The 19,274-nt window shown below is 47.8% G+C and overlaps 1 protein-coding gene across 1 annotated transcript in view; it reads left to right on the top strand.

Annotated features, from left to right (window-relative positions):
* Window positions 1-19,274, top strand: part of SLCO3A1 (solute carrier organic anion transporter family member 3A1) — a 115,655-nt gene that overhangs the window by 84,521 nt on the left and 11,860 nt on the right. The window contains exons 4-6 of the mRNA XM_053364624.1: window positions 5,183-5,449; window positions 15,614-15,778; window positions 18,849-19,047. Of these exons, the coding sequence (XP_053220599.1) occupies window positions 5,183-5,449; window positions 15,614-15,778; window positions 18,849-19,047 (631 nt within the window). The remainder of the gene's footprint in view (window positions 1-5,182; window positions 5,450-15,613; window positions 15,779-18,848; window positions 19,048-19,274) is intronic.

Raw genomic sequence — 19,274 nt, 5'->3', positions numbered from 1 at the left:
GGGTGGCGCTGTGGGTTAAACCACAGAGCCTAGGACTTGTCGATCAGAAGGTCAGCGGTTTAAATCCCTGCGGCGGGGTGAGCTCCCGTTGCTCGGTCCCTGCTCCTGCCAACCTAGCAGTTCGAAAGCTTGTCGAGTGCAAGTAGATAAATAGGTACCACTCTGGCGGGAAGGTAAACGGCGTTTCCATGTGCTGCTCTGGTTCGCCAGAAGCAGCTTAGTCATGCTGGCCACATGACCCGGAAGCTGCACGCCGGCTCCCTCGGCCAATAAAGTGAGATGAGCGCCGCAACCCCAGAGTTGGCCACGACTGGACCTAATGGTCAGGGGTCCCTTTACCTTTACCTTTTATATGAATCTGCACAATAGCATTGGTTCGTTCCAGGTCAAGGGAAGCACTGGGCTATTCTCTATTCTTCCTTGGTCAGACCCCACCTAGAGTCCTGTGTCCAGTTTTGGGTGCCACAATTTCAGGAGGGTATTGACAAGCTGGAACATGTGCAGATGAGGGAGTTAGGTATGTTTAGCCTGGATAAGAGGAGACTGAGAGAAGATAAGATAGCCATCTTCAACTATCTCAAAGACTGTCACATGAAGGATGGAGCAAGCTTGTTTTCTCCTGCTCTGGAGGGCACGACCTGAACCAATGTATTCAAATGACGAGAAAAGAGATTCGTGGAAACCATCAGGGAGATCTTTCTGACATTAAGAGCTGTTCCAACAGGGAAACAAAGTCCTGCGAGAGATTGTGAACTCTCCTTCCTTGGAGCCTTTTAAGCAGAGGTTGGATGGTCACCTGTCATGGATGCTTTAGCTGAGATTCCCGCATCACAAGGGGTTGAACTAGACGGCCCTTCCAACTCTGCAGTCCTATCATTCTTCAGGGTTTCAAGCGGGAGTTTTTCCAAGCCCTACCTGGAGATGTTGAGCATTGACCCAGGGGCCTTCTGCACACCAAGCAGATGCTCTTCCACTGAGTAATAAGATGCTCTCACATGGGGATAGACCACAACTCCCCTCAGCCAGAATGGCCACTGGTCAAAGATTATGCATGGTGACAACAAAAACCGGAAGGCACCACATTCGCTACCCTCCCAAACTGGGAGTAAGAGGGTAAGGTGGGCTGTCAAGAAGCAGTGGCGAAGGAAGGAAGACTCTCCGGTACCCGGGGCGGGGTGTCAAGGGGAGGGGCAAAGCACCCAGTGGCATGTGCACAGTGCCAATACAGATGGCACATGTGCAGTGCTGATACCAACTGTGCCACTGGAGCGCCCATACGGACAGCGTTCGAGCGGCACCCATAACGATGGCACACACACGCCTTCAGCTGCCCTACAGTGAGTGTAGCCCTTGGCCGGCCGCCATTTTGTCACCCCCCCCCTCAGGGTGACACCCAGGGTGGACTGACCCCCCAACCCCCTTCCTACGCCCCTGTCAAGAAGATCTCCCTCCTCTAAGAAAGGAGTTGGCTGTGGGAATAGGGGCACAGCCTGACTTCTGGACGAGTCTATCTGTGGCTGCCAGCCGTGAGGACTATGCTCTGCGTCCATAGCTGGAGGCAATAACATTTCTGAATCCCAGTTTGTGGAAACCTCAGGAGGGGCGAGGGCTCTTGTGCTCAGGTCCTGCTTACAGGTTTTCCTTTGGGGGCATCCAGTTGTCAGGAGTTCAGCCTACACTCACATAGGACTCTGGCAGAGGCACATCCCTGACTGACTTGTTCTCTCCCTCCTGGTCGATCGTTCGGGAGCTTCAAAAGCTTTCTTCTGCCCGAACATCACAGCGACCAATGCCAACCCACACCGGCACACTTAGGGATCCACAGAGTTTGCGCATCATGTGTAACACACTTCAGCAACTCAGCATTTTGGCTAATCTACTTTATTTACATATAAACACACACGGAGCACTGCAACATGGCTCCCTCTCTCTCTAGCATCAGACAGCAAAAAGAAAAAGAACAAAGGAAAATAGTCCCACTTCACGGAACACAGTAACACAAACATCCTGTCTCCGTCACTTCCCACTCTGTGGAGTCAAAATATACACCGTCATGTGATAGACATAAATCCCATGACTGCAGTCATGGAGCCGGAATTCTAACACCGGTTGGCCACTGTGAGAACAGGATGCTGGGTTTAGATGGGCTATACCCTGATCCTGCAGGGCTCTTCTTGTGTTCTCACAGTGCAGTTCTGGGAGGCTTGCCAAAAATAAACAATTTAAAAATATTAGTTGCTTTTGCTGCTTATTCGGGAGCAGCTGATGCGGCTGCGAACAACTTGCAATTTCTTTTCTTTTTTAAAGGAGACCCCTGTGGCCAGCAGAGGGAGCTATAAAGTAACTGTTTCTCCATCCCCACCTGGTTTCCTCATCCTTTCATCCTTCCTTGCCTCGCTTTGCAGCCTTGTTTTAAATGGCATTTCTGAAATTTCCATAGATGTCTAGACACCCCCCCCCCCAGCTTGCTGTGACCGTAATAACCATAAACCCCACCGCTTGTGCCTGGAATTTATTTTTATTTTTTAAAAAAAACTCCAATGTGATTGCTAATATATTAGCAATATATATTGCTAATCACGTTAATGGAAGGTGTAGTTAGCACCCCACCACCACTACCATGTGTACGTTTTCTTACTGGCATAACAGCTGGTGTAGCTCAATGGCTAAGACATATTCCTTCATGGGGAACCATCTGGGGGGCCACAGGTGTGCTGGGCCAAAGGCAAAAGTGGGAGGAGCAACGAATATAGGCTACATTCCACACAAAAGGCAGCGGTTATACACCCTGATGCCCAGAAGAATTGCCGCAATTCACAGACACGTTCCAGCCACATTCCAGTTGCATTTCAAATTGTAAGCTCCTTGCAGCAAGGACCTGCCTCCTCGTTTTCCCTCTGATCTTTGTTTTATCTTGCGCCACCAAGGCACTCGGCACTTTGCCAGCAGGGAAGCCCTCGGCTCAAGTCATTCTTTCCTCCTGGAGTAGGAGAATTATAATACTGGCCTACTTTGCAAGGTCCTTGTAAAGATTGCGGCATATGCAACATAGACTCCAGGGTGCTACTCAGATGCGGCCATAGCATTTCTGTCCTCGAGTTGTGGTGTACAATTCTAGGCTCCTAGAAACATAGGAAGGTGACTTCTCTTGAGCCAGACCACTGGTTCCTCTAGCTCAGTACTGTCTGCACTGCTTGGCAGTGGCTCTCCAGATTTTCAGACCCAGAGTCTTTTTCAGCCCTACCTGGAGATGCTGAGGATTGAACTGTCAGGAGTTCAGCGTACACACGAGTAGGACCCTGGCAGAGACACATAGCCGAGTGGCATGTTCCCTCCCTCCTAGTCGATCGTTCGGGAGCTTCAAAAGCTGTCTTCTGCATGAACATCACAGTGACCGATGCCAACCCACACCGGCACACTTAGGGATCCACAGAGTTTGCGCATCATGTGTAACACACCTCAGCAACTCAGCATTTTGGCTAATCTACTTTATTTACATATAAACACACACGGAGCACTGCAACATGGTTCCCTCTCTCTCTAGCATCAGACAGCAAAGAGAAAAAGAAAACAGGACAATAGTCCCACTTCGCGGAACACAGTAACACAAACATCCTGTCTCCGTCACTTCCCACTTTGTGGAGTCAAAATATACACCGTCATGTGATAGACAAAAATCCCATGACTGCAATCATGGAGGAGGAATTCGAATATGAACTTGGGTCCTTCTGCATGCAAAACATGTGAGCTATGGCATTTCCCTCAAATGTCATAATAAGATACCAGTCCTCAGGGCTCTGAAGAATCATAGAATCAGGGAATTGTAGAGCTGGAAGGAACTCTGAGGATCATCTAGTCCAGCCCCCTGCAATGCAGGAATATGCAGCTGTTCCTTATGAGGATCGAACCTGCAACCTTGGCGTTTTCAGTACCGTGCTCCAACCAGCTGAGCTATTGGAAGAAAAAACTGATTAAAACAGGGGCGTAGGAAGCTGCCTTATACCTCGTCAGACCATTGGTTCATTAGCTCACTGTTTCCCAAACTTGGGTCTGTCTTTGGACTACAATTCCCATCATCCCTGACCACTGGTCTTGCTAGCTACGGATAATGGGAGTTGTAGTCCAAAACAGCTGGAGACCCAATATTGCTCAATATTGTCTATAGAGACTGGCAGTGTCTGTCCTGGGCTTCAGGCAGGGAATATTCCAAACGCTACCTATAGAATTATAGAACTGTAGAGTTGGAAGGGACCCCAAGGGTCATCTAGTCCAGCCCCCTGTAGTGCAGGAATCTCATTTTTTAAAAATAAATATTTTATTGGTTTTTACAAAAAAAATCAAAATAATAAAAAGAAAAAACTTTTACCATATCCATATTTGAGACCCTCTGAATCTCACGACTTCCCCCTCCCCTGCATGGGTCCTTAAATAATTTTTCTAAAACTACGTTCTCCACAGTTTTCATATCTCTAAATTATCCATATTTATCGTTTCTTTACAAGTCATTTTTTTAATAATATAAATTTTATTAGTATTTTCCACACAACAGCAACACAAAAAATATCGAAAAATAACAATACACAAAACACAAAAACCAACATTCAAAAAACAAAAAAATCCATCTTACAAGTTAATAATATAAGTACTAAAAAGAAAAACAAACATTGACTTCCACCAATCCCACAAGTCATTTTTAAAGTCCAGCTAATGTTTTTATTTGTTTACCCATTCTTTCTTAAAGTCACTATCTCCTTGATTCCTGAGTCTCCCAGTCACTTTTGCCATTTCCGCATAGTCCAGCAGTATGGCTTGCCATTCTTCCTTGGTCGGAACTGTTGGTTCTTTCCATCTTTGGGCTAGTAGCATCTTTGCAGCTGTTGTCACATACATAAACAGTCTTTTCTGGTCTTTTGGATGCAGGAATCTCAATTAAAGCATCCATGCCAGGTGGCCACCTGCAGATGCCAAAGACTTATCCTGATGCCTTCTGCATGCAGAGCAGGTGTTTTGTCCAGGGAGCTTGGGTTGGTGCTCCATGAGTGGTGGCTGAGGTTTGGGGTAGCCCCAGGTCTCCTTGTGTAGGGTAGACCACCCCATGACACACCACTTCAGTCCCTGGTTGGGGTTTCCTTCTTATCTCCTGTCATGATCCTCAACAGCCTTGTCTTTCTGTCCTTTGCAGGTAAGCTGGACATCACCCCCGATGACCCCAGGTGGATTGGCGCATGGTGGGCGGGCTTCTTGCTCTGCGGTGCCTTACTTTTCTTCTCGTCTCTCCCGATGTTTGGATTCCCACAGTCCCTGACCCGCCGGCCAGAGCTCTTGGCAGAGGTCGAGCAGGCCATGCTGCCAGACAGGGACTACGAGAGACCAAAGCCCAGCAACGGGGTCCTCCCGCGAAACACCTTGGAAGCCCCAGATGACGTCTCCTGCTTCCAGCAGCTGAGAGGTGACACTATCCCCTCATAACTCGCCTGGCGTCTGCGGGAGGCGACAGGTCAATGACTGGTTAGATCAGAAGTGGGGGATCCTGAGGGCCTCGTTCCGTCATGGGGAACCTTCCAGGGGCCACATGGCCATGGTGCGTGGGGCCAGAGCCAGTGGGTGGAGCCATTAATGCAGATTTTACATTTAAGCAGTAGGCTAGTTTCTGCATGCCTTTCTCTGACCTCTCTATCCAGGATAGCAAGGGCAGGATCGGGGGGTCAGGAGGGCTGCATTTGCCCCCCAGGCTGGTGGTTCCCCCCTCCTGAATCTGAGCCACTGCCTCTTGTGGGAGTGAGTTCCATAGTTTAACAATGCGCTGTGTGAAGTCCTTTGTTGCGTCTTTCTTGAATCTGTGAGCAAACACTGAGCATTTTGGCCGCTGAATCTCACTGCACTAGGGACGCGGGTGGTGCTGTGGTCTAAACCAGTAAACCTCTTGGGCTTCCTGATCAGAAGGTCGGCAGTTTGAATCCCTGCGACGGAATGAGCTCCCGTTGCTCTGTCTCAGCTCCTGCCAACCAACCTAGCAGTTCAAAAGCACACCAATGCAAATAGATAAATAGGTACCGCTGTGGCGGGAAGGTAAACGGCTTTTCCGTGCGCTCTGGTTTCTGTCACGGTGTCCCGTTGTGCCGGAAGCAGTTTAGTCATGCTGGCCACATGACCCGGAAAGCTGTCTTTGGACAAATGCCTGAAAAGCGAGATGAGTGCTACACCCCATAGTTGCCTTTGACTGGACTTAAGCATCCAGGGGTCCTTTATCTTTCTTACCTTACTGCACTAAAGGGCAGGAGACTAGCTCAAAAGGAAGCTGCCTGGCAGATGCACACGCAAGACAGACACGTAAAGAAGCACTTTTTTCATACGGCACGTAGTTAAAACTATGGAACTCCCACAGGAGGCAGTGATGGACACCAACTAGGATGGCCTTCAAAGAGGATTGGACAAATTCATGGAGGAGAAGGCTGTGTTCAACCTCCACTGTTGGAGACAGCAGTGCTTCTGAATACCAGTAGGGAGACTTGCTGATGCCCTCAGGTCCTACTTGGGGGATTCCTAGAGGCATCCCTGAGAACAGGATGCTGGAATAGATGGACTCCTGATGTGATGCAGCAGCAAAGCTCTCAGCTCTGCCCAGTTACCACCCCTCAATATCTGCCACCTGAGACACCTGTCTTACTCTGCTTCAGGGTAGAGCCGACCATGACTGCAGATTTAAGTGGACTATTGTGTGGTACAGCAGCCCTTTTTAAAAAAAAATGGAGCTCAGCTAACCCCTGCTCAGATTGAAAACTGAGATTCCCTAGAGGAACCCAGACTTCCTTTTGCTCTGCAATTTACAGGCACAAGTCCACACTTAAAAAGTCCATGCCCATCTGTTGCCGTTGTTTTTGTCCTGGCACTTTCCATGGGAAATTCACTGTCAAATTGGATCAAATGGCAATCCACTGAAAATCCATTTGCTGCAATTCAGTGGTAGGACATGGGTTTCCTTGGGGAAAGTGCTGTGCATAATAATATAAAAAAGGTCTGTGAGCTTGCAGTCATTAGGAGCTTTGCTGGAAGAGACAGTGAGCTGAAGAACCATAAAGAAATATCAGGAATGCGTATCAAAGCATTGTGAGGCTTGAGGCCAGCTCAAAGCATGAGGGGGTTCTAGGAGACCCCTGTCCTCTGCTGGTGGGCCCTGGTGGGGAACCAGAGATGAGCAGTCACTGTAACATCTGCACCATGAGCAGCCCCAGGGGGCCAAGCCTGCCCTCCAGGATAATTCCCAGCAATTCCCTGATATAGTGTTGCTTGGGATGCGGGTGGCACTGTGGTCTGAGCCTCTTGGGCTTGCCGATTGGAAGGTCGGCAGTTCAAATCCCCGTGATGGGGTGAGCTCCCGTTGCTCTGTCCCAGCTCCTGCCAACCAACCTAGCAGTTCGAAAACACGCCAGTGCAAGTAGATAAATAGGTACCACTGTGGCGGGAAGGTAAACAGCATTTCCATGCACTCTGGTTTCCGTCACAGTGTCCCGTTTCACCAGAAACGGATCAGTCATGCTGGCCACATGACCCGGAAAGCTGTCTGTGGACAAATGCCAGCTCCCTCGGCCTGAAAGTGAGATGAGCGCCGCAACCCCATAATCGCCTTTGACTGGACTTAACCGTCCAGGGGTCTTTTACCTTAACCTTTACCTTTTTACCATGTTAATTCCCAGCAATGCCCTGATATAGTGTTGCTTGGAGTGTTGTGAGGGCCCTGAATGACAGAGCCAGGCCAGGGGCGAAAGACATTTTGGGGGAGGGGATGGCATTAATTTTGGGCCCTATTGATGCCTGGGGGTCCCAGCACATGCCCACTGTTACTATGTGCCAGCATTGGCCCTGCTGAGTCTAAAGAGATGGGTGGAGGGGAACAGTCAGCTTTGAGCTTCCAAGCAGTGAGGTTAGTGTAAAATCTGTGATGGGGCAAAAAAAGATTCCTTTGAAGCACAGATGCAGATGGAGAAATCAAAGAAAGCTGCTGCTCCTTGATGTTGGGCTTATCTTGATGACAGAACAGCCAGTGTCTTCCACACACACACCCCCCAAAAAAATTGGTTGGCTAGAACTTGACAAGCAAAAGCCCCCTGGTGATGTCTTGCTGGGCTGCACCATTTCTGACTACAGGGAGGGTCAAATATCTGAATGTTTCTCTGCATTAAAACCTAGTGTCTATACATCCTAAACCAGTGCGGTATGGGGCAGGTGAGTCTAAAAACCTTCCTTGCCAGGGGGCTGTTTTGCCCATAGTCACGTCTTGCCACCAGTTCTTGCTTCTGCATTATAAAACTTTGAGCATCTAAAGGCAGAGACAGCAGTCAACCCAGGAGGATATGACAATTGTTTTTCAGACCCAAGAAACAGAAAGCACAGTGAAAGAGGATGGGATTTTGCACAACGCAGACAGGCCCCGCTGAGGCTTCAGCTGCACTTCAGAGAGATAATTTTTCAAACGTCCTGATTTTTCACATGTAGGACTCACAGAGGAGTTAGTTGCCAGGTATCAAGGCGAGGCGAGGTTCTTCGCAGAACCTCGGCGCACTCCATCTTGCTCAAGCGGGGTTATCTCTGGAATAATTAAAATACTCACCCAAGCTGAACAGGCTCTGCCTGATTCATTAGCTTAAGAAACGCTTTGCAACCAAAGTATTTCTCTCCTTCTTAGAAACAAAGAGAAACTCCTGCATGAGCTTTGCAGGGGGGGAGTTGGGGCTTAGAGAAGGTTAATTGAAAATGAAAATGGGGATTTCACATACTCACATAAGCAGAATGGAGTAATACCGGATGCAACTCTTGACATATTCAACAAAGGGATGACTGGATCTGTCAAATTCAGTTTCTCTTTTTTTCAGTCTTAGTTTCAGGTCTCCACATTTCCAGATCCAGCTATCACCCAGCCCTACTGTTTGCCTCTACTTAGTTCCATCCTTATTTCATAATATATCAGTGATGCTTATCTGGTAATACCGTATTTTTCACTCTATAAGACACACTTTTTTCCTCTTAAAAACTAAGGGGAAATGTCTATGCGTCTTATGGAGTGAATGTGTGGTCCCTGGAGCTAAATTGCCGGAGTGCGGCACGCTCCTGAGCCGTTCTTTGGGGCTGGCGGAGGAACCCCAGGTGCCGGCAGAGCAGCCGGGGCTTCCCCCTCCAGCCCCGATAAGCTCTTGTTTAGCCACGCGCAGCCTCCCCGGCCGGGGCCAGAACAGCAAGCGGGATCGCTGTGCAGTGATCCCGCTTGCTGTCCTGGCTTCTGGGATTCAGAATATTTTTTTTCTTGTTTTCCTCTTCCAAAAACTAGGTGCGCCTTATGGTCTGGTGCGTTTTATAGAGCGAAGAATACAGTATATTGTGATGTTGAAAACCAGATATTGCCCAGCCCTAATGCCAGCCAGTATTAACTGTAGATTCACCCTTTCTGGGGGAAATCCAGGAAGTCTTAGCCTGCCAGTTTGCCCTGACATAGCTCAGTTGGTGGAGCATGGTACTCTTAATCTCAGGTTCATAGGTTTGAGCCCCATGTTGGGCAAAATATTTCTGCACTGCAGGGGATGGGACCAGATGATCTTCGTGGTCCCTTCCAACTCTATAATTCTTTGATTTTGCATGGCCATTTTCCCCCAAACCATGTCCACCTGTCAATCAGCTGACATAACTGGCACGCTGGGCCCACCAGTTCCTCACAGGTAGTTCAGTCCTGCTTCGTGAGTACCTTCTCTGAGGGGGATGTGCCGACAGAGGAGATCTCTCCCTGCCACCCCTGTGGTTCAACTCACCTGTCATCATGGCATCAGATGACTGACAAGTGAGAGGCCCTGCCCACATTGGCCTGTAGAATGAGGTAAGGAATAAAGATCAGACCCCCTGGGCCAGACCTCTGCAGCACACACACAAAACCTGTTACTAGCAACCCATTGCAGTACCTCAGTTAACTTCTTAGAAATAAGCCCCAGTTTGGAAGCATCAAGAGATAACCCTGTTTGCCTCCATTGGATAGATGGCCTGTCACTGATTTTTAGAGCAATGTTTCCCAGGCTTGGGTCTCTAGCTGTTTTTGGACTACAACTCCCATCATCCCTAGCTAGCAGGACCAATGGTCAGGGATGATGGGAGTTGTTGTCCAAGAACAGCTGGGGACCCAAGTTTGGGAAAGATTGCTTTAGAGAAAGGCAAGTACCCCTTATCCAGAAACCCAGTAGTTAGTGCAACATTTGGGGCAGAACCAAAGCCTCAAATCTAAACACCCAGAAGTTTAGTGCTACTCATACAGTAATTGATTTCCTGTGTAATATGCTCTGTCGCCCCTAGATGGCCCCATGAGCCTCAAAGCAGTCCAGGTATGGTTGGATGGCAATGGTATTCTTAGGGAACTCATGTCTGCTTGTGTCGATTTTTCTGCTGAACATCCCCTAAGGGGCTAGCCAAGCCAATGCTGCATAAAGCCATTAGGCTAAATCAATACAAAGTCGTAAGAATAAAGATGAGAACCTTACAAACAATATGATTCAAAGTCGGAATAAAGATTGCACAGAATGGGAAATGCCTCAACTTTAGAAAAGCCGCCCTGTGGCAAGCCAAGCCATTGCCTGATTGTGGAGGGAGAAAGCAGATATCATGGGTGCCTGCTTTGCGGAAGGCTGAGCTAAAGGTTCTTGGAGTCGTAGTTTAAAAACAAAGGAAACATAGTACAGTCATACCTCGGGTTGAAGTCGCTTCAGGATAAGTATTTTCGGGTTGCGCGCTGCGGCGACCGAGAAGTAACGCAGCGCGTTACTTCCAGGTTTCACCACTCACACATGCGCAGACAGTCAAAATGACTTCACGCGCATGCGCAGAAGTGGCAAATTGCGCCCCGCAGACGTGCAGGCGCGGGTTGCGTTCGCTTCTGGATGCAAATGGGGCTCTGGAACGGATCCTGTTCGCATCCAGAGGTACCACTGTACTTCCCACAAGCCTGAAGTCTGTCCAACCCTGGCCTTGAGTGCATTTCCATGAGAGCATAGGAACACCAGAAGACCTCCTTGTCATCTAGTCCACCATCCTGTTCTCTTTTTTTTTTCTTCAAGCTGATATATCTGTTTATATAAGTAAGCAAATTAAAACAGGGCAATTTCCAAAATGACATTCATTACTATACCATTTAGGTACTTTACGTACATTCGCATTTTGTCTTTGAGCAGAACAAGCTTGAGGTTGGCCCAGTTTAAGAAGAATCTGTGCAAAGGTGTTCTTGGACACTTAAGGCATTTCCACACACACACACCCCGGAAAAAGGCATATATATATGGTGAGGTTGTACAGGAGGCACAATGGATCTTCCCCCCCTTTTTTTTAATAAAATTTTTATTGGTTTTTCCACATATAATATAAGACATTACAAACAACAATACACAAACAGACAAACATATAAACATGTATAATTTCATAGTCTTTTTTTCTTATACCCAATTTCAACGACTTCCCCATGCCTCACTTTTCTGCATCCCTGTTTTAAACTTTTTCAGCAACCCCTGATCTAAATTACTTATAAATTCCTTTCTTTAACCCTTTTCTTTCCTCTTGTCCAATCATTTATCGCTGCAAATCTGCTATCCACCATCCTGTTCTCAAACTGGCCACCCAAATGCTAACGGGAAACCTGCAAGGAGGACCCAAGCACAAGAGCATGCTCCCTGCCTGCAGTTTCCAGCCACATGTATTCAGAAGCATGACTGCCTCTGACCATGGACATGTCGAATTCAAGCCAGCAGAGCCAGCGAAGCTCCGAGGAATTTGGCCACCCTCCAGGTGCCCGGCTTGAATCCTTGTTGACCTCCCCTGCCAGCGACTCCCGGCAGGATCAAGGGAGGTCTCCCTCGGCGATGCTTCCCAACGTGAAGAAGAACACACCATTCCTCCCCCTCCTCTCCCAGGGAGGGGAAAGAGACAGACAGAAATATATTTACATACTTTTATTCCTGTCTTTCCAGCAGTACAGAGAAAACATGTCTGTACTCTCTCATCCCAACTGCAGAGAGAGAATAACTCCACCCATGTACTTCCAGTACAGGGTCATGTGACACTCTGAGCTAACATCCGGTGCTCAGTACACTGTCCCTTGTTCCCACGGTACAGTCTCATAACATCAGTTTCCTGTTTACCATTCCAGCCACCTGGAGCTCGCTTCTGCATTGCTCCTTTTTCGTAACATCCTACCCCAAAAGAATCAATGCGTGTTGCAGCAAGCAAAGCGTGATCCAGAGAAGAAAACAAACAGTTGTTATACACATAACACTCCCCTGTTGTTTCAGTTCCACCCTTGGAACTCCCCGCCACTGGTTTTCCCAGTGTACCTCTCTGGTTGTCTGGTTTCCAAGGAACGAGTGCATCTGCACTACCTTGGCTAGCAACTCTCTGTTGTGTCTTTGTCTCTGACTTAGACACAGCTCCAACCTGTCCTCGGTTATGTACAACAGCAACACATGCAACAGCTAAGTTAGCAAACTCTTTTGAGTACCTCTTGGGTGGTTGACCCTTTGTAACTCTCTCAGACCTACGTATGAGGTGCTGATCCTCTCTGCTCACTGGTCCAGTCTCAGGACTCTTTGGAGAACCAGTTCCAATGGTAAACAGTGGTTCATCCTTCACCTGTGAAGGCCTATCCATTGTGTGAGATTTCCTCTCAATGACTGTGACAACTGAGCTCTCCGAGCTATCACTGTCACTTTCAGTACCACTGTAATCTGTAAAATCATCATCATCATCTGAATCGTCCTCTGTGGGAAATGTGTGTACTATCACTCTCTCCTGTTCAGGAGCACTCTCTAGAAATTTTGTGAGAATCACCTGACCAGATTCAGACAAAATTACTCTGTAGAGACCCTTTTCATACCCCACAAAAATGCCTCTGGCATTCTTTACTCCACCTGGAGCTTCTGTTCTCACATGAGACCCAAAAACCTTGAAATGGGCAACAGAAGGTTTTCTATGGAACAGTTTCTCAAAAGGAGAACTTCCCAACTCTTTTGAAACCTTTCTCATCTTCGTATAACAGAACGACATCAGCGACTCGGCCCAGAACTCATGTGGCAGATGTGAACTAAGCAATTGCGCATTCATCCCCTTTTGCAATTCTTTGTTCACCCGTACACAGACACCCCTGTTCCACGCTTCCTCTGAAACAGCAATCTTGTGTCTTATCCCTTTCTTCTGCAGGAACCTCTGGAAATCCTGTAAAAGAAAAATCTGCTTCTCATCTGTGAATAGACAATCAATGTTAGCATCATGCATATTCTTAACCTTGTCACAAAACTCCTGAAACCTCTCCAAGGCTTCGTGTGGTTTTCTCAACACATAAATCCAGACAAAGTTAGAGAAATGATCCACACACACAAGATAAAATCTTGCATTGCCTCTAGATGGTTCTAGAGGACCAATCACATCAGCATACACCCGCTGAAATGCTCTGTTGACCCCGGTCTTCTTCTTGGTCACACCTGCAAGAGAAACTAGGTTAGACACAGATGAATTACATTCCATGTAATCACTTTGTGCAAAAGTCAACAAATACAATCCATCTTTCTCTCTGGCAGAAAGAAATAACTCTCCATCTTTGTAGATCTTGCAGCTCTCAGCATCGTAGGACAGTCTCAGTCCTTTCTTTGCAATCTGTGAAACACTCAGCAGATTGAACTTCAGTTCAGGAACCAAATAAACATTGTTTATAATCAAGTTCAGACTCTTAAGATACACAGTCCCTACGCCGGTCGCTTCCAGCTCCTGACCGTTGGCCTGTTTCACAGCGAAGCTTTGCTTCTTAAACGATGAAAAGAGTCCTCTATGTGGGGACATATGAACGGTGGCCCCAGTGTCGATAATAAACGCGTTCCCAACATCTGGCGTGGTTCCTTTCGCCATCAAAGCCTTTGCAGGTTTTACCATAGGCTTGGTATGACCTTTGCCTGACGCCTCAGGCTTTGCTGAGCGGCCCTTCGCTCCTTTTGGCTGACGTGGCTTCTTACAGTTCCGCTGAAGATGCCCAGCCTGTCCACAATTGTAACATTGGACAACGTTGAAAGCTACAGCATCCTCTCCAGTAGCCTCATCGGTGGGGGAATTAGAACTCCGTTCCTCCCTCCCCCTGTCCTTTTCTTCCAGTGCAGCACACCGGTTGTGTTCATCTAGAACCATGGCACTCAGGGGAGGTGGATAGGGTAACGCTCCCCCCTTCCTGGCATTCATGCTGAATCCAAGTGTCAGCTTTCACTTTCTCAAGCCAGTAAAACCCAAAAGTCTCTCTTGTTTACTGCCTACTCTGGCAGGGAAGCTTGAGGGCTGTTTTCAAAACCCTTGCATAGTCAAAACAAACTTTGCCTTCTCACGCTCTTTCTGAGCCAGTCCCATTTGTCAGTAACTTTCCAAGCACTGACGGTCGTTGCCTAGCAACCTTCTCGGGACGGGAATCTTTATCTACCACAGGAATTCCTGGTATGCCAGCCTAGCTTTCAGAGCTTGTTTTTTTCAAACGTAGCTCTTGTGAACCAGAGAATAAATCTTTCTGCGTTCACTCTCTTTAGCCCGAAATTCAGCATACCTTTTGGGGGGGGCTCCGTTGCCTTTCGGTGTCCAGCTGTCTGTTCTGTTCAGCTTCTGGCTGCAGGCAGACGCTTTCTTTATCTCCTTAGGTGCAGAGGATGGCAACGATTCATCGACCTCTCACCACTCATGCTGATTCCCATAGATCAGTAAACCATCGGCATTGCTACCAGATGTCGAATTCAAGCCAGCAGAGCCAGCGAAGCTCCGAGGAATTTGGCCACCCTCCAGGTGCCCGGCTTGAATCCTTGTTGACCTCCCCTGCCAGTGACTCCCGGCAGGATCAAGGGAGGTCTCCCTCGGCGATTCTTCCCAACGTGAAGAAGAACACACCATTCCTCCCCCTCCTCTCCCAGGGAGGGGAAAGAGACAGACAGAAATATATTTACATACTTTTATTCCTGTCTTTCCAGCAGTACAGAGAAAACATGTCTGTACTCTCTCATCCCAACTGCAGAGAGAGAATAACTCCACCCATGTACTTCCAGTACAGGGTCATGTGACACTCTGAGCTAACATCCGGTGCTCAGTACACTGTCCCTTGTTCCCACGGTACAGTCTCATAACATCAGTTTCCTGTTTACCATTCCAGCCACCTGGAGCTCGCTTCTGCATTGCTCCTTTTTCGTAACAGGACAGAGGCTGTGAACTATAGACCTGCGGCTTGGGAAAGCCAACCACGTGTGCCGAGGCTCAGTCACATGGATCTAGCAGCATAAGACCCATGTGTCTGAGCCCCGCCAATGTGGTTGGGTCACGTGGAGTGTCCTCCCAGCCACATGGGAGCTGCTTACAGACAACCAGCTGCCCCACAGCTGGGAAAATGTCTTTAGGCAGCCTTCCCTATCCTGGCATCCTCTAAATGTTTTGGACCACAACTCCAGTTATTTCCATTCAGCAACGTCATTATAAGCCAAGATGCCTAGAAGCTGGGGAAGACCTTCTTGAGGGCATCTGGGGAAGCTCAGAAGGTAGCCCACTTTCTGAAGACCCCTTTCCTCTCTTTTCTCTTCTTCAGTGATCCCTAAAGTAACCAAGCACTTGCTCTCCAATCCGGTCTTCACCTGCATTGTCCTTGCGGCGTGCATGGAGATCGCCGTGGTTGCTGGCTTTGCGGCTTTCCTGGGGAAATACCTGGAGCAGCAATTCAATCTCACAACGTCGTCCGCCAACCAGTTATTGGGTGAGTAGCCAGAGCAGGCCGTCGGTTGGGCCATAGTTCTTTTTGGGGTATATTATGGGGTGCCAGATGCTGTGCTGCTTACATGTACCCCTTGTGCCCACATGTACCCCTTGCCTTTGCCATCCCAGGCTTGTAGCAAAAGCTTGGCAGCTCACAAGTCATGCAGGAGCAGTCTCATGGCCTTCATAGATGGTTGATGCTCGCATAACTCTTTTCACTCTGGTATGAATACAGTGGTACCTTGGTCCTCAAAATTAATCCGTTCCGGAAGTCTGTTCCAAAACCAAAGCATTCCAAAACCAAGGCGTGCTTTCCCATAGAAAGTAATGCAAAACGGATTAATCTGTTCCAGACTTTTAAAAACAACCCCTAAAACAGCAATTTAACATGAATTTTACTATCTGACGAGACCATTGATCCATAAAATGAAAGCAATAATCAATGTACTGTACTATAAAATAAATAAGACAGCATTGTATATGATAAAAATTAAAATTATTTTTTTTCTTAACTGCACTGATGATAGTCATTGTTTGGATGGGGGGCTTTTATCCATTTCCTCAGTCACACAATCAATCCATCAGTAGCTGAACTGGGTTCCACACAGTCATAAAAACAAATTAACAGAAAAAGCCTCAAAAACAAAAACGCAAAATAAATAGCAAAAACAAAAGCACCAAACTTAATCCATTCTGAAAGTCTGTTTGACTTCAGAAATGTTCAAAAACCAAGGCGCAGCTTCTGAATGGCGGAGGCACCCCAGAAACCACAGCCGTATTGGACGTTCGGCTTCCAAAAAACATTCAAAAACCAGAACACTTACTTCCGGGTTTTCGGTGTTTGGGAACCAAGGCGTTTGAGTACCAAGGCGTTTGAAAACCAAGGTACCACTGTACTCAAGTTCGGAACATAGGTGGCTCTCTCTGAGTCAAGAGGACTATGAAAAATTAAATAAATTGTATGTGTAATGGACTGGGATAGCTTGACCCCAGTTGCTTATGCTCTGGTGTCCTCCCATCTGGACTACTGCAATGCAGTGTACATGGGGCTGCCCTTGAAAATGGCCCAGAGGCTGCTGTTATTGCAGAATGGGGCTGCTAGGCTGGTCAGCGAGGCAACTTGTTGGGACCATGTGCCACCAGTCCTGAAAGCTCTGTGCTGGCTGCCTGTCAGTTACAAGTCCTAATTCAACTGGGGCTGCCTGGTTGGTATTGACCCATGACAGGGCCTTTTCAGTGGTGGTTCCCCACTTGTGGAATGCCCTCCCTTGGTGAGGTGCACTTGTCTCCCTCATTGCTGACTTTCAGGAAGAATAGGGGGGGGGATTCCTGTCATTTGATGGCTGGAAAACACTTCCTGGCAACTTCTCACTGTTTGAGAAGATGTTTTTAACTGTTTTGGAATATTTTAAACAACTTTTTAAAATGCTCTTAAAAAGAAGTACCGTAGTTTTGTTATTGATGTGTTTGGCACCCTGGGCTCCTTCGGGAGAAAGAGTGGAGTATAAACTGAATGAATAGGTAAATAAATAAAACAGCTGCCCCTTCAAATATACTCCAAACAGCACTGCGAGGAAGGCTATGCTTAGGGGCTGCCCCCATTTCATCCCACCAGCTCTTTGGCTGAGCAGGGATTTGAAGCAGTCCCACCCCATCCTTTCCAAAACATTCTTCCACACCAACTCTCATAGTAAGCTATGCTTTTTGTGTTCCTTTTTATTCATATGCAAATACATATGCAGATTAAATTAATTGACCCAAACTCATGCCATTTATCAACTCTGGTTTCTTTAATCAGGTGCTAGCCTTTCAATTTTGTGCCAAAGGAACCCAACCTCTGAAACAAGAAATTGTCAAAGCCTGAGACCTGCATAAATTAAGCACATGAGACCAAACGGCGAGGTTGCTCTCACTTTGCTTAATGTACCCTGCAATTTTTAATATTTTTTTCTCCACAATTCATCCACACTCTTAGCCCTGGAAATGCTGTTCAGCAACCTGTCTGACTACAGAGGTTTCAGCAAGTCTTGCTGCCAGTTTTTCAAGCATATCTCTGAAAAGTGCAAGGTCTGGGATCTTGCTGTTTTAAAAAAAAGACAACCAAGGATCTCACAAAACTGACCTCTGAGTTCTGCATCTAGAAACTTGGTTTTTTATTTTCAAAAGAACTTAAAATTATATTTATTTCCCTACATTTCTGACCCACCTTCTTCTCCAAGGAGCTCATGGTTCACCCTCCCCATTTAACCCCCACACGTCTGACATTCTAACCACTACACCACATTGTCTCTCTAATAATATAAAGTATATATAAATACAGTGGTACCTCGGTTGTTGAACTTAATCCGTTCTGGGAGTCTGTTCGATTCCTGGAATGGTTCGAAAACCAAGGCGCAGCTTCCGATAGGCTGCAGGACCTTCCTGCAGCCAATCAGAAGCCGCGTAAGCTGTGCTGGACGTTTGGCTTCCAAAAAATGTTCGCAGACCAGAACACTCACTTCCAGGTTTGCGGCATTCTGGAGCCAATTTATTCGACAACTAAGCCGTTCGGCAACCAAAGTACCACTGTAAGTGCTTTGTTTTTGTTTTTTAAGGGTTCCTAATGTTTCAGGGTGGGACGCGGGTGGCGCTGTGGGTTAAAGCCTCAGCGCCTAGGGCTTGCCAATCGAAAGGTCGGTGGTTCGAATCCCCGCGGCGGGGTGCGTTCCCGTCGTTCGGTCCCAGCGCCTGCCAACCTAGCAGTTCGAAAGCACCCCCGGGTGCAAGTAGATAAATAGGGACCGCATACAAGCGGGAAGGTAAACGGCGTTTCCGTGTGCGGCTCTGGCTCGCCAGAGCAGCGATGTCACGCTGGCCATGTGACCCGGAAGTGTCTCCGGACAGCGCTGGCCCCCGGCCTCTTGAGTGAGATGGGCGCACAACCCTAGAGTCTGGCAAGACTGGCCCGTACGGACAGGGGTACCTTTACCTTTACCTTTAATGTTTCAGGAAGTAGGTTTTCCCCACCTGCATTCACACGGAGTGAGGCAAATTGAAATGGAAGCTATGAACCCCTTTTTCTCTTTGTGCAGGCATGACAGCTATTCCCTGTGCATGTCTGGGCATCTTCCTAGGGGGCCTCTTAGTCAAGAAGCTGAGCCTGTCTGCTCTCGGAGCCATCCGTATGGCTATGCTGGTCAACCTGGTGTCCACAGGCTGCTACGTCTCATTCCTGTTCCTGGGTTGTGACACAGGACCGGTGGCCGGGGTCACTGTTCCCTATGGAAACAAGTGAGTATGACCCATGAAGCGGACTTTGAGCCAGAAACGCTCCTGGGATTTATTCCTCCATGGCCAACCCACTGCCCATCAGAGGTTTCGGGTTACCTGATGGATATGCCCCTGTGATTGGTCCGGATGTTAAAAAGTCCCACCGACCTGGAAGGAAGGGCTGCATCCAATAGGTCAGGTTGTGACTGAGCTGCTCCTTGAGGATGAAAGGAAGGGTCCTAGGCTTG

The sequence above is a fragment of the Podarcis raffonei genome, chromosome 14 (genome assembly GCF_027172205.1).
Source record: "Podarcis raffonei isolate rPodRaf1 chromosome 14, rPodRaf1.pri, whole genome shotgun sequence".
NCBI lineage: Eukaryota > Metazoa > Chordata > Lepidosauria > Squamata > Lacertidae > Podarcis > Podarcis raffonei.
Note: the sequence above shows the minus strand (reverse complement) of the source record. Positions and strands in the feature narration are given on the sequence as shown.